A 15,354-nucleotide genomic window follows, 5' to 3' on the forward strand; every position below is an offset into this window, starting at 1 on the left:
GAATTAAGCATTTATTTTTATATAAATTATAACTGGTGGAATTTTGTAACCTTTAAAATCTGTTGGAGTAGTTTTTTTTTTTTTTGCTTAAATATGTCCCCCAAAAAAACTATGCTTAATTTAAGGGGAAAATATTTTAATTACATTACACCAGTGTTTATTTTGATGGTTAACTTGAAGGGTTTTCAAAAGCATTCCTGGAGCCTCCACAGCACTGCACATGAATGTCTTACTTAAAAGGAATAATTCACTCATAAATAAATATGTGCTAACCCTCAGGCCATAAAAGATGTAGATGAGTTTGTTTCTTCATCAGAAGAGATTTGGAGAAACTAGTATTACAGCACATGCTCACCAGTGGATCCTCTGCAGTGAAGGGGTGCCAGGAGAAAGCAATATTATGGATAGAGGACTTGAATTATAGCTAGAAGAAAAGGTTTGAAGTTAGTCGTCTTGATGGATTTGTTTATTACAAACACAGCTTTTCATTTCACAAGACGTTGGATTATAGTGTGTGGATTATAGTGATGTTTTTATCAACTGTTTGGACTCTCATTCTGACGGCACCCATTCACTGCAGAGGGTCCATTGGTGAGCAGGTGATGCAAGGCTGAACTTCTCCAAATCTGTTCCGATGAAGAAAAAAAACTCATCTACATCTTGGATAGTGAGTAAATTTTCATTTTTGAGTGAACAGTTCCTCCAGGAACCATTAGAAAACCAGGCCCTGTGATTTCCAAGATGCGGAAAACAGTCATAAATATGGTATTTCCTGTATAACACTGAATTTGCCAAATTTTGGATGAATAAATCAAAAGTAGTTCAGTACACTTAAATCAAAATGTGATTTGGACTAATGTCTGTGAATATTAAGCCACATAATACTGAAAATTTTATTCAAAAATTTAAGTCACTCATTTAGAGATGTTTTTGATTATGAACATTTAATGAAACCATTCAAATGGAATCCAGAAAATTAATGGAAAACTAAATTTGGTAAAAAAAAAAAAAAATCATAGTGTCTTAATGTAATTTCTGTGACTTTTAATAAATTGCTCATGATTTCAATTAATACAATTTAATTTAACCATTAAAACAGATTCTAGAACAATTTAAATGGAAAAAACAGAATCTGAGAAAAAACAAATCAAACTGAATTAGGGAAAAAATCAAATCAAATTTCATAGGGCCCTAAAACCCCCCAGGTCTACATGTACAAAAGACTTTTTCTGAATGATTCTAGAAAGAATGAATGATTTACATTAGAAACATTATGAATGAGTAAGAACAACTTTATTCATACTCATTCACAATATTTCTAATGTAAATCATTCATTTTTTTTTTTTTTATCTGGAGTTGAAACATTACTCTAATATTTTAACAAAAGCACATGTAGAAACAAAATATTTTTATTTTCATACAGCAGTGATCTACAAGATCTCAGGCCAACATCAACAGAAAAGTGCATTGATACAATCAAAGCCAATGAATAGTTTCCCCCAAGCAGAAGATAAAGAAATCACTATCCACCGACCGACAATGGATCATTATTCAGTGTTAAGACTACACGGATAAAAGCAAAGCTCCTTCCTTCTAAAAGCACTGATGATCTAAAAGGCAAAATGAGCTAAAAGCGCTTCTGTAGATGACAGTGTTGCCTGCAAACTGGACGAGGTCTCGACTGTATTCCTCAAGGTCAGCTGAGCGAGTTAGCCAGCTAACTCTGGTAAACATGCTTACATGAACATGGATCAAAATGCTTTAATCACTTGACGCTCAGCTCCTTCCACTAGTTACCAGCTCGAGTGACCAGTTCAGACAGCATCTACAGTAAGTCCAATTTTTCATCAGTGTTTCGGTTCACATCACTATCATTAGGACTTTTCTGCTAACGCAGGTTCCCATCTAGTGCACATGTTAAAAATATCTTGACAATGATTTAAAAAAAAAAAAAAAAACTTTAGATCACACCCATCTTCTCTCATATATTTACAGAATGATACTCTGAAAGTTAAGCATCTGACTGGATCATTACAACTAAATGCATAAACAATGATTCTCTCTCTCTCTTTTATTATATATATGTATGTATATGTATATGTGTGTGTGTGTGTCTACACATACATAGAGAGAGAGAGGGGTTTAAGGGGGACTGACATAAATAGTGGTTGAACAGTATGTGGCGTGTCTGTGTGTGCATAAGTCCTGTGAGTAATCCCAGCATCCTCGGCGGCGGCGGCAGGTCTCTGTGGTGTTGATCAGATGATGGGTGCTGATCTGTCATTGGTGACTGTGGGCCGAAGTTTGACGGTAGCGAATGGATTCCCTCCCCTACGGACACAACATACTGTTACACCAGCTGCCTCTATGCGGAGATATTTCAGAAAACAACACAATAAATCTGTACGAAACAATATTTTTACCCTGTTACCAAACCCACCCCAACTACAGCTTTGAGGTCACAACTTGACTATAATTAAATATAATTAAAACATCTTTCAGTATATAATGGTGAGAAAAAAATAATACACAAAATAAATAAACCCATCTTATAACATAATTTCTCTTTTACTTATGAACGTTTCTCACACATTATTAATTACTGCCCTATTTCCAAATAGGTGTTTGGAATATTTTTTATAAACACACAGACAAACTAAACCTAGTTTGACTTCCAGCTTCAGAGAATTATCTGTCTGTCAATCATTAAACTAGTTTGGACCCAATATTTTATGTTTGTCTCTTATTTCGTTGTCTGTCCACCTGCCTTATACAAGGAATCTAGAACATGCAGATGTGTTCATGAACTTTTCCAGAAACCTTGAATTTTTGTACAAAACCCATCACCATCCTCAACCTTACTTCTCCAGCAATAGGGTCTTATGGTCAGCAATATATCTTTTAATCCAAGCCCTTTTTTCTATTTTAATATACTTTAAAACATAAGGTATTTCTGTGATGCCAAGCTGAATTTTCAGTATCATTACTCCAGTCTTCAGTGCCACATGATCCTTCTAATTTGTTGATTCATTATCATTGATCAATATAGATAACAACAGTTACTTTTTTGGAATCTGTAATATTTTTTTCAGGTTTCTTTGATTAATAAAAAGTAAAAGAGGACAGTACTTCATTAAAATAGAAATGTTTTCTAACAATATAAGTCTTTACTATCACTTTTAATCAATTTACCACACCCTTGCTAAATAAAGGTAATAATTTCTTTCAATAAAAAAAACAAGAAAAAACAACAACTTTTGAACGTAGTGTATATTGTTACAAAATATTTCTATTTAAAAAAAATATAGTTCTTTTTATCATTTTATTTCCAAAGGTTCCAAAAAAATATTAAGCAGCACAACTGTTTGAAACATTAAAAATAAATCAGCATATCAGATTGATTTCTGAAGGATCATGTGACACTGAAGACTGGAGTAATGATGCTGAAAATACAGCTTTGATCACAGGAATAAATTACAATTTAAAGTATCTTAAAATAGAAAACCATTATTTTAAATTGTAATATTTCACATCATTACCTTTGTTCTGTATTTTTGTTCAAATAAATGAAGTCTTCACAGGCATAAGAAACATTTATATATAATATACACTATATTGCCAAAAGTATTGGGTCACCCCCTTCTAATGAACAGGTTTGACTACTTTAGTAATTTCCATGAGTACAAATCTTAATGTTTAAGCATATAATGATATTCTAGGGAATTGTGTGCTTCTAATTTTAAAGCAACAGTTTGGACAGGACCCTTTTCTATTTAACATGACAATGCCTCTGTGTAGAAGGCAAGGTTCAAAAAGAAATGACTGATTCAGTCAGTGTGGAAGAACTTGACTGGTCTGCAGAAAGCCAGCTGAACATCTCTGGTGTGACTTTAAATGCAGATCTTGAGCCAAAAACTCATCACTAAACACTAATGACTTGTACATATGGGTTCAGTCATTTTAGACACTTCCAAAACTGTTGCAACAGAGATGGAAATACAGTTTTAAATACATGAATTATGTTTCCATCTTTGTTGACAGTTTTGGAAGTGCCTTTTTCTGTTCTAAAGAAGGGGGTGTCCCAATACTTTTGTCCATATAGTGTATGCCAATAAGTCATTGGTGTTTGGTAAAGCGTTTTTCTATATATTTCTATATAAAGAGTATATCTCTATGTATATATCTCATTTCACTAGTTGATGAGTCACATTAAATGAAGCACTGAAGACCGACAACAAACATGATCCATTAATACTCACCCTAGGATAGGATGCTTTGGCAGCCCGTTTGACTGAGGCACCACCTACAGGAAACAAAGAGCAGGACACGTCACACATCTACTGAGCAGCCAGCAGGAACCACAGCACTGTGTTCAGTGAGTAAAAGCCCAAAATAAAACACACTCATATTAGCAGTACTGCACAGCTTATACTGCATACTATACCCTAAAAGAGTGCAACAACAATAAAAAAGAAGATAAAAGTACTCCCTTGTTGTTACTTGATCCTAATGTTGCATGTTTAATCCAGCAGCAAGTGGAATACATTTTTTTTGTTTTTCAGAAAAAAAAGCGCATATTTCGATTTTTAATCCAATTTTGTACGCAAATGTTATAACGTTTAGAAGAAAAACGAAGATGGAATCATGATTCATTGCTTCTGGTTCCATGTAGGTATTCCATGCACATTCCTACATCCAGCAGTCACACAGGTCTGATGTCTAACAGGAAGACAGCCGATCACACGGAAGAGTCGACTCACCGACAGTCTGGAAACTAGTCCTGCTGGAAACGCGAGTCAAGTTAACCTCATGTTAAAGATGCAGGATATGGTATAAAAGCAGACACGTAAGGAATAATTGACTTCGGTCCATTGAATTATTAGAAAAATAAAGCACACCTGAAGTGGTGATTCACGTCGTGGCCGAAGTCATAATTCAACGGACCGAAGTCAATTATTCCGCTTATACTACGGTTGCCACACCTCAAGACATCGATCAGATGATATATTTTCAAGGCATTCGTCCGGTTTTTCTACTTAAATCGCTATTGTGAGTAGGATTATTTCTTCCACATCTCATCCTCCGTTGCTAATTCCTAAACATCATTTTAAACCTAGTAACGGAGGCTTGAGCCATTGATGGCAGACTAATGCAATTACTACAGTTAATAACTAAGTTATGAGAGAGAGAGAGATGTACATGCTTTCCATACATAAAGCGTAATTTTGTGGCAAAACATGGACATGATCTATCGTTTTTAACCTTTTGTTTACTATATTTATTTGTTTGGCCAGTGTCGTTGTGGGTTTTGGTTATTTTGCTGCTGGAAGACCTTTGAAATAACAGAAATCATTTGGCGAAGTGATATGGTCATGTAATGCGGTCAAGAGCTGTCTGGAACTACGTTCGCCGTGTGTTTCCCTGAAAATAATTGCACACCTTAGAATGTTCATCAGCCAATCAGATTCAAGCATTCAACGGCCCCATAGTATAAGATCTGATAGCGCACATCAGGTGTGAGTGTCTGCTACAAACAGGGAGTCTTTCATATACGCCGTCCAAGGACTTTGTGTGCAAATACATCTCTCAGTCACTGTCATATGCAAAACACATGCATCAGAAGTATTAGTAATATGCAAAACCATACTCAAAATAGCACGCATGCACATTTAAAAGCAGATATTAAAACACACTGCAATGTGTTTCTGGATGCTTGTTTACTAACTCGTGTCAAGAGTCCACCCACAAGTCTTTATGATATGCTGGCCTCAAGATATGACTTCAGTCCAGGGCTGCATGATTAGTCAGAATAAAACCGAAATCGTGATATGGCTTGGTGCGATTACAAAATCACAGAGGCTGTGATTTAATTAAATAAATACATGTGCTGCGGGTTTCAGAAAGAAGCACACTTCTTTTACATGTGAGCAGCTCATGATCCAGTGTTTTTAGTGTCTCTACATGTGCTCTGATTTTGGGAAAAGCAACTTGTCAAAAATCATCCCAAACTTGCAAGGAGAAGCGCTTATAAACCGGTTGTTGCATGACTATATATAAAATCTCTTGATACAAGTCTGTGGGATGTTTTCCTCTTTTTATCGTTGCCCAGTTGAAAATAGTCTAACAAGCCACACAGTTTAAGGTATTGCCCATGTGCGTAGCACAAACAGAGCAATATGAAGTTTAGTGGTTTGCTAAAATCATAACCCTTAATATGAGCAACAGTAACAGAAATACTTGTGTACGATTCATAACAATGAGTGCAGGACTGAGATCTGAGCACTGAGCTGGTCTCTCCACTAGAGGGCAGCTGTGCACCGCAGTATACGTACACAGGAAAGAGATGCCTCTTGATTTAGTTAGTGGGCATCTGGCATCATAATGGTCCACTGCTGTCGTCCAGCTGTGCATATTCACAACATGGCCGTATATCATATCTATCTGGTTAGACCTGCCACTTCGTGTGGCCTGAAAGCCAATTTTCCCAACCTAAATACTGATCTTATCCATCCCGCATAACATATAGGAAGACTAGTTCAGATGTTTTCTAATGTCACAGGCTCTTTCATGCATAGTGTCACTATTTGCATTCTTTTGAGATTCACATCTATTGTCTTGTATCAGATTCTGCTCTTTTCTTTCTCTCTCTCTCTCTCTCTCTCTCAAGCAAACAGAAAACCAGGTAGGGAGCATTTTTCACACAATGCCTTCACCTGTGAGTGTTCAGGACCCGTCCTCCCCCCACCCTGACCGATAAAACACATTGTCTGTGGAAAAACACAGCCTCCGCTTCTTTTGAACAGGACAATCTCCTTTCCTGCTTGACATCATCTAATACAAGAGTGTCCACATTTACCCCGGCTTTCCAGGGCGGAGAGACGAGCTTTGCTTGAGTAATTGCATGGCATGAGTCCCTTGTTCGCCACAGCGATGAGCCAACCCTCGGCAGGGAGGACAGGTGCCGAACAACAGGGCTTCACACCTACAGATCTGGCTCCTGTACTTCTATTGTGTGCACAATATATCAGGAGGTGAGCTTTTGCTTCCGGCGGGGTAAATGAATGGGTGGATTTGCTAGCAGGTTTCAGATTGAAGTCCGTGTGGAATTCCATCAGAAAGGTCGAGCCGTGGCCTGGATGTGCGTGTGTGACGGGAGGCGGGGGCGGGAGGTGGAGGAGCGATGAATATTTCACCAGGTCCAGAGAGAGGAGTATCCAGTTTCACAGCCTGGCCATTGACACCCGCAGCCCACAAATATCACAAATCAGGGCTCCCTCCAAACAAATAGCGCTACATATGCAGGTGGCTCTTTCAGAGGCATTAGACCTCATTAACTTAAAAGGAGCACCTGGAATGGGATCGTGTGTCTCATCAGACTAGCCCTACCACTAAAATTAGCATGAGTATAATACCATAGATATGGACCGTGGCGTTATGTCGTTGCCTGACTTACGTAACACGCTGCCCTGTGAAATTGCTGACGGTCAAACAGTTCTGGGAATAAGCAAAATCCTGTCATTTACATGCATGTGTCACTGCCCACAGTTCTGCCACATGTGTTTGCATGCATGCAAATAAAACTGGTTATGTTGTTTTTGGATATATTGTCATGTTATAAATACCATACCATTTCAACATCTCTGACGTTCACATACGATTGTTTCGATTGCATTCCACTCCTGGTGAGATTAAAGGTGCAGCATGTAATGTTGACAGCTAGTGGTTGAAATGGGTACTGCAGTCCAACTTCAAAATATTGGAGAGAATAGTTTCTCCTGCCCCCTCCTACTCAGGATAGATACTCACACGGGTTGCCAGATCGAGGACATGCAACCCGAGGTGTTGAAATATTCTTGGGTAAATTGGCAGTGGGCGGAATCACACAGACCAGAACAAAAACAGACATTCTGATACGGAACACATTTTAAAGTAAAGTAGAGTAACTTGCTGTAGCATTGTGTTTTTGGAGAAACAATTATGTGAACTTGTCTCCTAAATGTATATGAGCATGTTTCTTAAATATCTGCAAACCTGTTTTTTTTTTTTTTTTGGACTTTCCCCGACTAAAGATTTTTTCTAGTTGACTAGTAGTCGTTCATTTAAAGGGATAGTTCACCTAAAAATGAAAATTATAAAACGGATAGTTCCGGTCCTTGATTCTTGATTGGTTGAGCCGCGTTCAAAGCTGTTGTAAATTACTCTACAAACATACACCTTTGTTTACGTTTGTGTGTCGCTTGGCAACCACTTAGTTGCAACCACAACCGTTTCTGAGGAACTACATTGTTTGACAGAAAAATAATGTTTTTATTGATTTTATTACACTTTATTTGTTCTGTTTTATTTTATGAAACCTTACTACTTACACGGAATAACAGTTTTATAAAAGCAATAAGCCCCGTGAAGTTGTGGATTACAGTGAATTTATAACAGCTAAGGGGGTTTTAGGCACTCGTGTACCTAGTCCCTAACAACACCCCTTAACTGTTATAAATTCACTGTAAACTACGGCTTCATGGGGCTTATTGCTTTATTCTGTCATTAATTACTCACCCTCATGTCGTTCCAAACCCGTAAGAACTACATCTTCAGAACACAAATTAAGATATTTTTGATGAAATACCAGAGCCGTCAGAAAGCTTTCGGATTTCATCAAAAATATCTTAAACTGTGTTCTGAAGATGAACAAAGGTCTTACGGGTTTGGAACGACATGAGGGTGAGTAATTAATGACAGAATTAACATTTTTGGGTGCACTAACACTTTAAGCCACCAGTTGATTTAAGTGTGTGTTTATATTACTAGTTTCTTAAATAATTAATTGCCTTGCTATTTTTTCTGAAACATTCAGTCATTACTTTTGCTGCTGCTTTGCAGCAAGCTTAATGTGTGTGCTTGAGTGTGGAAGAGGCTATATCTTAAAGGTCTTATTATGGTAATAATGATAACAATATCTATTTAAGTAATTATGCTTTAGTACAAGCAAAATAATTACATTCAGCACCTTTAATACTGAGTTCAGCTGATGTCAGGTCACATATAGCAGGTCTCCGGGTGTGTATATATCAGCTGTTTAACCGCAAAACGTGTCCGGTCATTTTATCATGCTGTTTTGGGTCTTGGATTTTTAAGCATTAACACTTCAAGTGTTTCATAATGCGGAGCTGGTTTTGCTCATATGTCAGAAGTATCATTTATTTGTTATGAATAATCTTATTTTTGGGTTTGCAGTTAGAAAAAAGATGAAAGACATTTTCATTTATTAATTTATTTATCACTTTAATTATTGATGTATATATTACATAACCATGTAGATGTTACTACATTCTTATGTAATGTATACATTTGGGGGTTAAATTTCAAGCAAAAATATGGGAATTAGATTACTCGTACTGTTTTAACTCCCACTCCTGTTACAATTTATAATATGATCTGTAACCAAGTCTCCTGATGTTGAATATCGTGTACACTTGCAAGTGAATACTTCTTCGTTTTTATTTTTGGCAAAACGCAAACACGTTAAAATAAACAGTGAGATGTGGTGGGCTTGAAAGGGTAGCTTTTGTTTATTTTTTGCTGTCACTGAGGTGACACTCTTCTGAGAGAGCAGTTTGGATTTAGCATTGCTCCACCGACAATCCTCTTTAAAGTGATCCTGATCCTCTGATCCACTCAGACATGAGGACTGCAACTGCATGCACGTCATGACATGGCCTAGACACTCTGACACTGACACACATACACACCTACACCTGAGAGAACTTCACATGAGCTTCTATTATTACTAAACTAAATTCAATTCAATATATACACCCTAACTTATGCCAAACAGCATTTAAAGCTTTTACTTTTACTTTTTCTGACAGTGATGCCAATGGAAAACTTACCACTGCGATGTCAAGGTGTTGCTAAGCATTTGCTATGGTATTTTGGAAGGCTACTTACACCTCCATGATACGGTTCAATGTAAGTAAATGGGATTTTTTTGGCCTAATGTATCGCTTGTGAGGCGACAATCAAACACAAATCAAACATAATCTGACTTTAGGAACCCAGCATGAAGAAAAGGCAACGCAGGCAGCATTCAGGTAGGTTATAGTGGTAGATGAGGAGAAAGATGAAGAAGACTGACTGGGTTTTCATATGTGGAGGTGTATGTCTGCATCAGACTCTTGGTGGAGTTTCTCCTGACGGGCGAATCGTTGTAGTCCGCTGGAGGCAGAACCATCATGTCATCCCCTGGGTCCTTCTGCATGAGGTTGGCCACGCTCTTACTGCGCATCGGAGGATTTCCAGCAATACTACAATACATAATCACAACACCTTTCAGCAGAAGAAATCTTTATTTAGACTGCATTTTAACATGTTTACTAACCAACTACTATGACAAATGACAAACGCATTTCAATGATATAAACTCTGGTTGGTATCAAAGGAAATCTCATCAACTCCCTCAAACAGTGATTCCCAGGCCATGGTTTAATTCTGTGTAACCATTTAACGCAAACTATGCCAAAAAATTATGATCGCCTTCTAAAGGACCCCTTTCCTCAAATATAAAAGCAGCTACTGATCAAAAGCATTGACGATCAAAAGTTTGGGTCAATAGAATTTTAACTGGTTTAGATACAAGTCTCTTATGCTCACCAAGACTGATTTTATATGATTAAAAGTACAATAAAAACAGTAATTTTGTGAAATATTATTACCATTTTAAACAACTATTTTATTTGAATATATTTTAATTAGTGCTGTCAATCGGTGAAAAATTTTAATCGCGTTAATCACAGTCATGGACTGTGATTAATCATGATTAATCACAAATTTAAAATACTAGGATTTACCTGTAAATGTGTTGAAAAAAATGTATGACAAACTAGTTTAAGGAAACAGAACCTTTCACACTTCCGCCAAGAAACATAATCCTTATTATTCTTTTATCATTGTTCTTTTGTTTTTATTCAGCCATTATCAGCCTTTATAGTGGCAATAAAACGTTTACCAAGCCACATCGCTTCAATCCCAGTAAACATTTACCCAACTATTATCAAAAGTATTTCTAAATAAATACAACAGAACATTTTCTTGCGACCTTACGTGAAGTATTATGACAAAATGCATTATGAAGAAGAATTGGACCTGTTCTGCAGATGCATTAGGGCTAACATTAGCATCATGCTACATAAGACAGTTTATGCGATTAATAGTACACTTTTACTCAGAAATCACTTCAAACCACCATCAAGTGTTTATAACAACTTCCTTTTGCGATCACATGTGGAATTTGGTCATTTACTGTTGTTAGAATATGCTATTTATAGCCTTTTATATGCAGCATTTCAGATGTACACATTCAATCTCAAGAAAATCACATACAGACCATATCTATTGTAATCGTGTGTTTATTATCTTGTATAATCTATACATTAAAAAAGTAGCCCCAAAAAAACGCAACCCGCTCTGTAATTTGTCCCGCGACTGTATTTTCAAAATAGTCCACTTGTGCCATTACCCTGGCAACACTGGTGCGCTGTCCCCTCGTCAAACAATGATAGATAACCTTCCGCGCTGCGATGACGGGAAGAAGTTGGGGTCAAACCTTATCAAACGATTAATCTGCGTTAAAAAAATATTAACACGTTAAATTTTTGATTAAATCACATGCGTTAACGTTGACACCCCTAATTTTAATGTAATTCATTCATGTGATGCAAAGCTACATTTTCAGCATCATTACTCCGGTCTTTAATTGTCACATGATCCTTCAGAAATCATTCTAATAATCTGATTTACTGCTCAAGAAACATTTGTTTAGAAAACAGTTGTGCTGCTTAACATTTTTGTGGAAAATGCAATATTGTTTTTTTATTTATTTGATAATTTTTATACATCCTTGCTGAAAAAAACCTTACTGGCCAAAAACATTTTTGCAGCATCAAATTACACAAAGTTACAAACTGTCATGTGAAACATTTCTCTTTGTGTTTTCAGTTAGCTTATGATTAACAATAAGGTTCCCACACTTTCTTTGATTTTTCTAAGACTTTTCCAGACACTTCTTATAGCAGTATAAAAAACTAATATATTTAAAATACATTTACTTCATACTTTATATACACTCTTAAAAATACAGGTTCCAAAAGGGTGTTTTTGCAGTGACACCATAGACGAAAATCCTTTCAGTGAACAGTTCCTAAAAGAACCATTTCAAAGGAACATTTTAAAAATCTAAAGGACCTTTTTCGACTACAAATAATCTTTTCTGGATTTGAAAGGTTCCATGGATGTTCAAGCTTCTTCATAGAACCATTAATGCCAATAAAGAACTTTTATTTTAAAGAGTGTAGTTCAAATCTATTATTAATATTTACTGACATATCGCTTGAGAATTACTGATATAAAAATTATAATTAAACTTTATTTGGAGTACTACTTGAGCACAATACACATTTCTTAATATTAAGCCTAAAATGTGTTTTAATGTCACTATTGACAAGGACTGTATGATGTTTGAATAATATCAGTCTTTAAATGCAAGATATTATATTATAGTATACTTGCAATGGTTCCACTTTAGCACAATCAAATATACTTCACTATATCTTTAGTTGGACTTCAGCACTACTTCCACACATTTAAAGTGCATTAACTACAAAATTAGTTTAGCAGACTTTAAATATACCAGTTTAGTATACTCAAAGTGCAAATCGCAAGGTATTTTTTATTAAGTACATAAATATGTAAATGTATTTGTAGTATACTTAGCAAGAAATAAATGTACTTCAAATACATTTTAGTATATTTATTTTTCTTTTCATTTTATTGAATTTATATTGTCTAGAAATTTAGATGACTTATCCATTTCATTTATTTCCATGACTTGTCCAGATCTGGAAACTACACGTGGTACAAAGTTAATCAACAAGCCAGCACACCATGTTAGATAGCATGCATAATCAGCAAACTGCATTTGGTGCTCTCACTGTTAGCTGCAACACAAAAGGCTTTTTGATCAGGCATTACAGGAACCCCTCAGGGTCCAAGAGGATAGGATTTCATTTGACATCAGAAAGCATCGAGTCTTGTGTTCTTCAAGCAAACATTAGCAGAGGTAGGTGCATGATCTGACCTCACACACTTTGAATAACAGCAGTGGGAAAGAGCACAAGGGATTAGAAGTCTCATGAAGCATGCCTGGGTCAGTCTGGGTAAACTCTTTCTAATGTTTCACTTTCTGCTCTCTGCAGAGTGTGCGCAAAATCTGCAGCTCTCAATATATATCATTTAATCAATCAACCATTAAAGCTGAAGTGTCATTTTATCAATAATATTAAAACTTGAACACTGTGTTGCCATGTAAATATCGCTGTTTCTTTAAGCACGGCAAAGCAGTGGTGTGAGTTTGGGGCGGAACTAACAGTTTGTCTGACCAATAGGAGTCATAGGGTGTGTTCAGGAAACCTGTTTGAAAACAATTGCTTCTGGCGATGCTAAAATGACACACCATCAAACTTATTTGACCCATGCAATACAGAAAAAACTAATATCTGAGAATGTGGTTTTTGAGATAAAGGATGTAATAGTCTTAAAATAGGGCTTGACTGCTGTGAAGCTTATGTTTCCTTCTCTTCAGAGGCTCAGCGATCAGTATCAGAGCTAATCAGGACAACAAAGAACAGTGTTAGTGTGTGTGTGGTATCTGATTACCTGTTATTTACCGCTAGCTCTGTGTATGCGCGACAGTAAGATGATGGAAACCAGCCCCGCCTGTAAAAACACACAGACAGACAACACAAGTCAGTTAGATGGAAAAAAAAAAGAGAGCGGATGCTTTTATCTGGCCCTGGATAAATGGCTCTTATAATGTCTGCTCAGTGTTTACTGAACACAGTCTGGGATTGTGGGACATAAAAACACTGAGAGAAGCATTTTGAAAGCCATCTGAACATAGAGAGTTGCATTGCGTTCTCAGAAAGGAAATCCAAGCAGAGGGCCGTCATCTGAATGTGCAGCGGTGTGAGGTGACATCAAATGCACACAGGATGGCCTGCCATTACGTCAAGAACAATGGCAGTGTTTGTCTTGGTGTGGACGTCTTTCTCAGGATTTTGTTCTTGTAATCCAAGGGAATGTGAATACTGATGGGAAACTCAGTTTCTATAACCACCTCCACCCTGAAAGGCACGGGGAAAAACAAATAACATCTTGCATGGAGTTTTATGTAGACTCTGGATGGGGCGGCACTACTCTCTGATCAAGTGTACCAGCAGAGACTGGAAGATGATAACCCTTAAACCTATATATATATATATATATATTGAGACATAAATAAAATATTTAAAAGGTTGTGCATGTATCAAAGTTGATATATCAGGCTTGCATGGTTCATATAGTATGATATGGGAGAATATGGAGCTCAAACCAAAGAGGAAAAAGACAAAAACAAAATCAACTTAATTCAGATGCCCAAATTAAGCAAAAATAATGTGCGCAATTTGGTGCAGTTGCTGATATTTTCATGGCCAAAAAGTAAGACGAAACAGTCACACATATCAGTATAAATAACAATATTTGATATATATATATATATATATAGCTCCCAATAATGTCTTAGTAAGATGATATTTAAATTAGTGCTGTCCATCGTTTAAAATAATTAACTAATTAAAAATCACACATTTTTTTCTGAAATTAATTGCGATTAATTCCACCTAACAATTATTTAATTTATATTGCAATAATTTCACATTCAATCTTCAAATTAATGTAGAAACAACATAAAGACAGTATATTTTTAATATTTGTTTAATGGCATCTTTTTAATAAATGAAGGCCAGTATCACTGACATACTACTGATGTCTCTAGGAAATTGTTCTTTTTTCTAATATTTAGCCATTGACTATAGCCATTCAACATTACAGTATAACAGCTATCAATTTTAACATTTATTAGACTTTAAAAAATAACTTCTAATTTAAGGGAACTTAAAACTGAAAATCTTCTCATAAACCCATTATAATAAATGTCATATTTAGCTGCCCTTCAGCAAGTAAGAAATATACAGAAACTGAATGAAGTTATCAAACACTAAATTAAATGCTATTACTTTAAGAGCTGCCGCTGCTGAACATGACACGGATCTGACACACATGCTCGTAGTTTTATTCGTGCTTTAATACGAAATGATACGGGCTACAGTGCGTGCAGCCGTATTTGTGTGTGCAATTGAAGAGCATGCGCTACAAGCACAGTATAACGGCTGACAGGACAGAAAAATTGGTTTTTACTGACATATGTCCTGACAACATCTCATCTGAGCACAGTTCACTGTTATTCTACTGAAGCTCCTCAT

General features: G+C 36.2%; 1 protein-coding gene and 2 long non-coding RNA genes across 3 annotated transcripts in view; 2 read left to right on the forward strand and 1 right to left on the reverse strand.

Moving 5' to 3' along the window:
• Positions 1–83: 83 nt before the first annotated feature.
• On the forward strand, positions 84–2,120 carry LOC131536833 (uncharacterized). The gene is made up of 2 exons (XR_009270100.1): positions 84–765; positions 1,425–2,120. It is a non-coding gene; the product is annotated as an uncharacterized LOC131536833 (long non-coding RNA).
• The window catches only part of baiap2l1b (BAR/IMD domain containing adaptor protein 2 like 1b), a 74,051-nt gene continuing 60,091 nt past the window's right edge, over positions 1,395–15,354 (reverse strand). The window contains exons 14-17 of the mRNA XM_058769970.1: positions 13,709–13,768; positions 10,134–10,302; positions 4,261–4,304; positions 1,395–2,332 (exon numbers count right to left, since the gene is read on the reverse strand). Coding sequence (XP_058625953.1) covers positions 2,260–2,332; positions 4,261–4,304; positions 10,134–10,302; positions 13,709–13,768 — 346 coding nt within the window. The 3' untranslated portion in view covers positions 1,395–2,259. The remainder of the gene's footprint in view (positions 2,333–4,260; positions 4,305–10,133; positions 10,303–13,708; positions 13,769–15,354) is intronic.
• LOC131536832 (uncharacterized) lies at positions 4,247–7,244 on the forward strand. Its single transcript, XR_009270099.1, has 2 exons — positions 4,247–4,376; positions 4,674–7,244. It is a non-coding gene; the product is annotated as an uncharacterized LOC131536832 (long non-coding RNA).

Source organism: Onychostoma macrolepis, chromosome 03, assembly GCF_012432095.1.
Source record: "Onychostoma macrolepis isolate SWU-2019 chromosome 03, ASM1243209v1, whole genome shotgun sequence".
Lineage (NCBI taxonomy): Eukaryota > Metazoa > Chordata > Actinopteri > Cypriniformes > Cyprinidae > Onychostoma > Onychostoma macrolepis.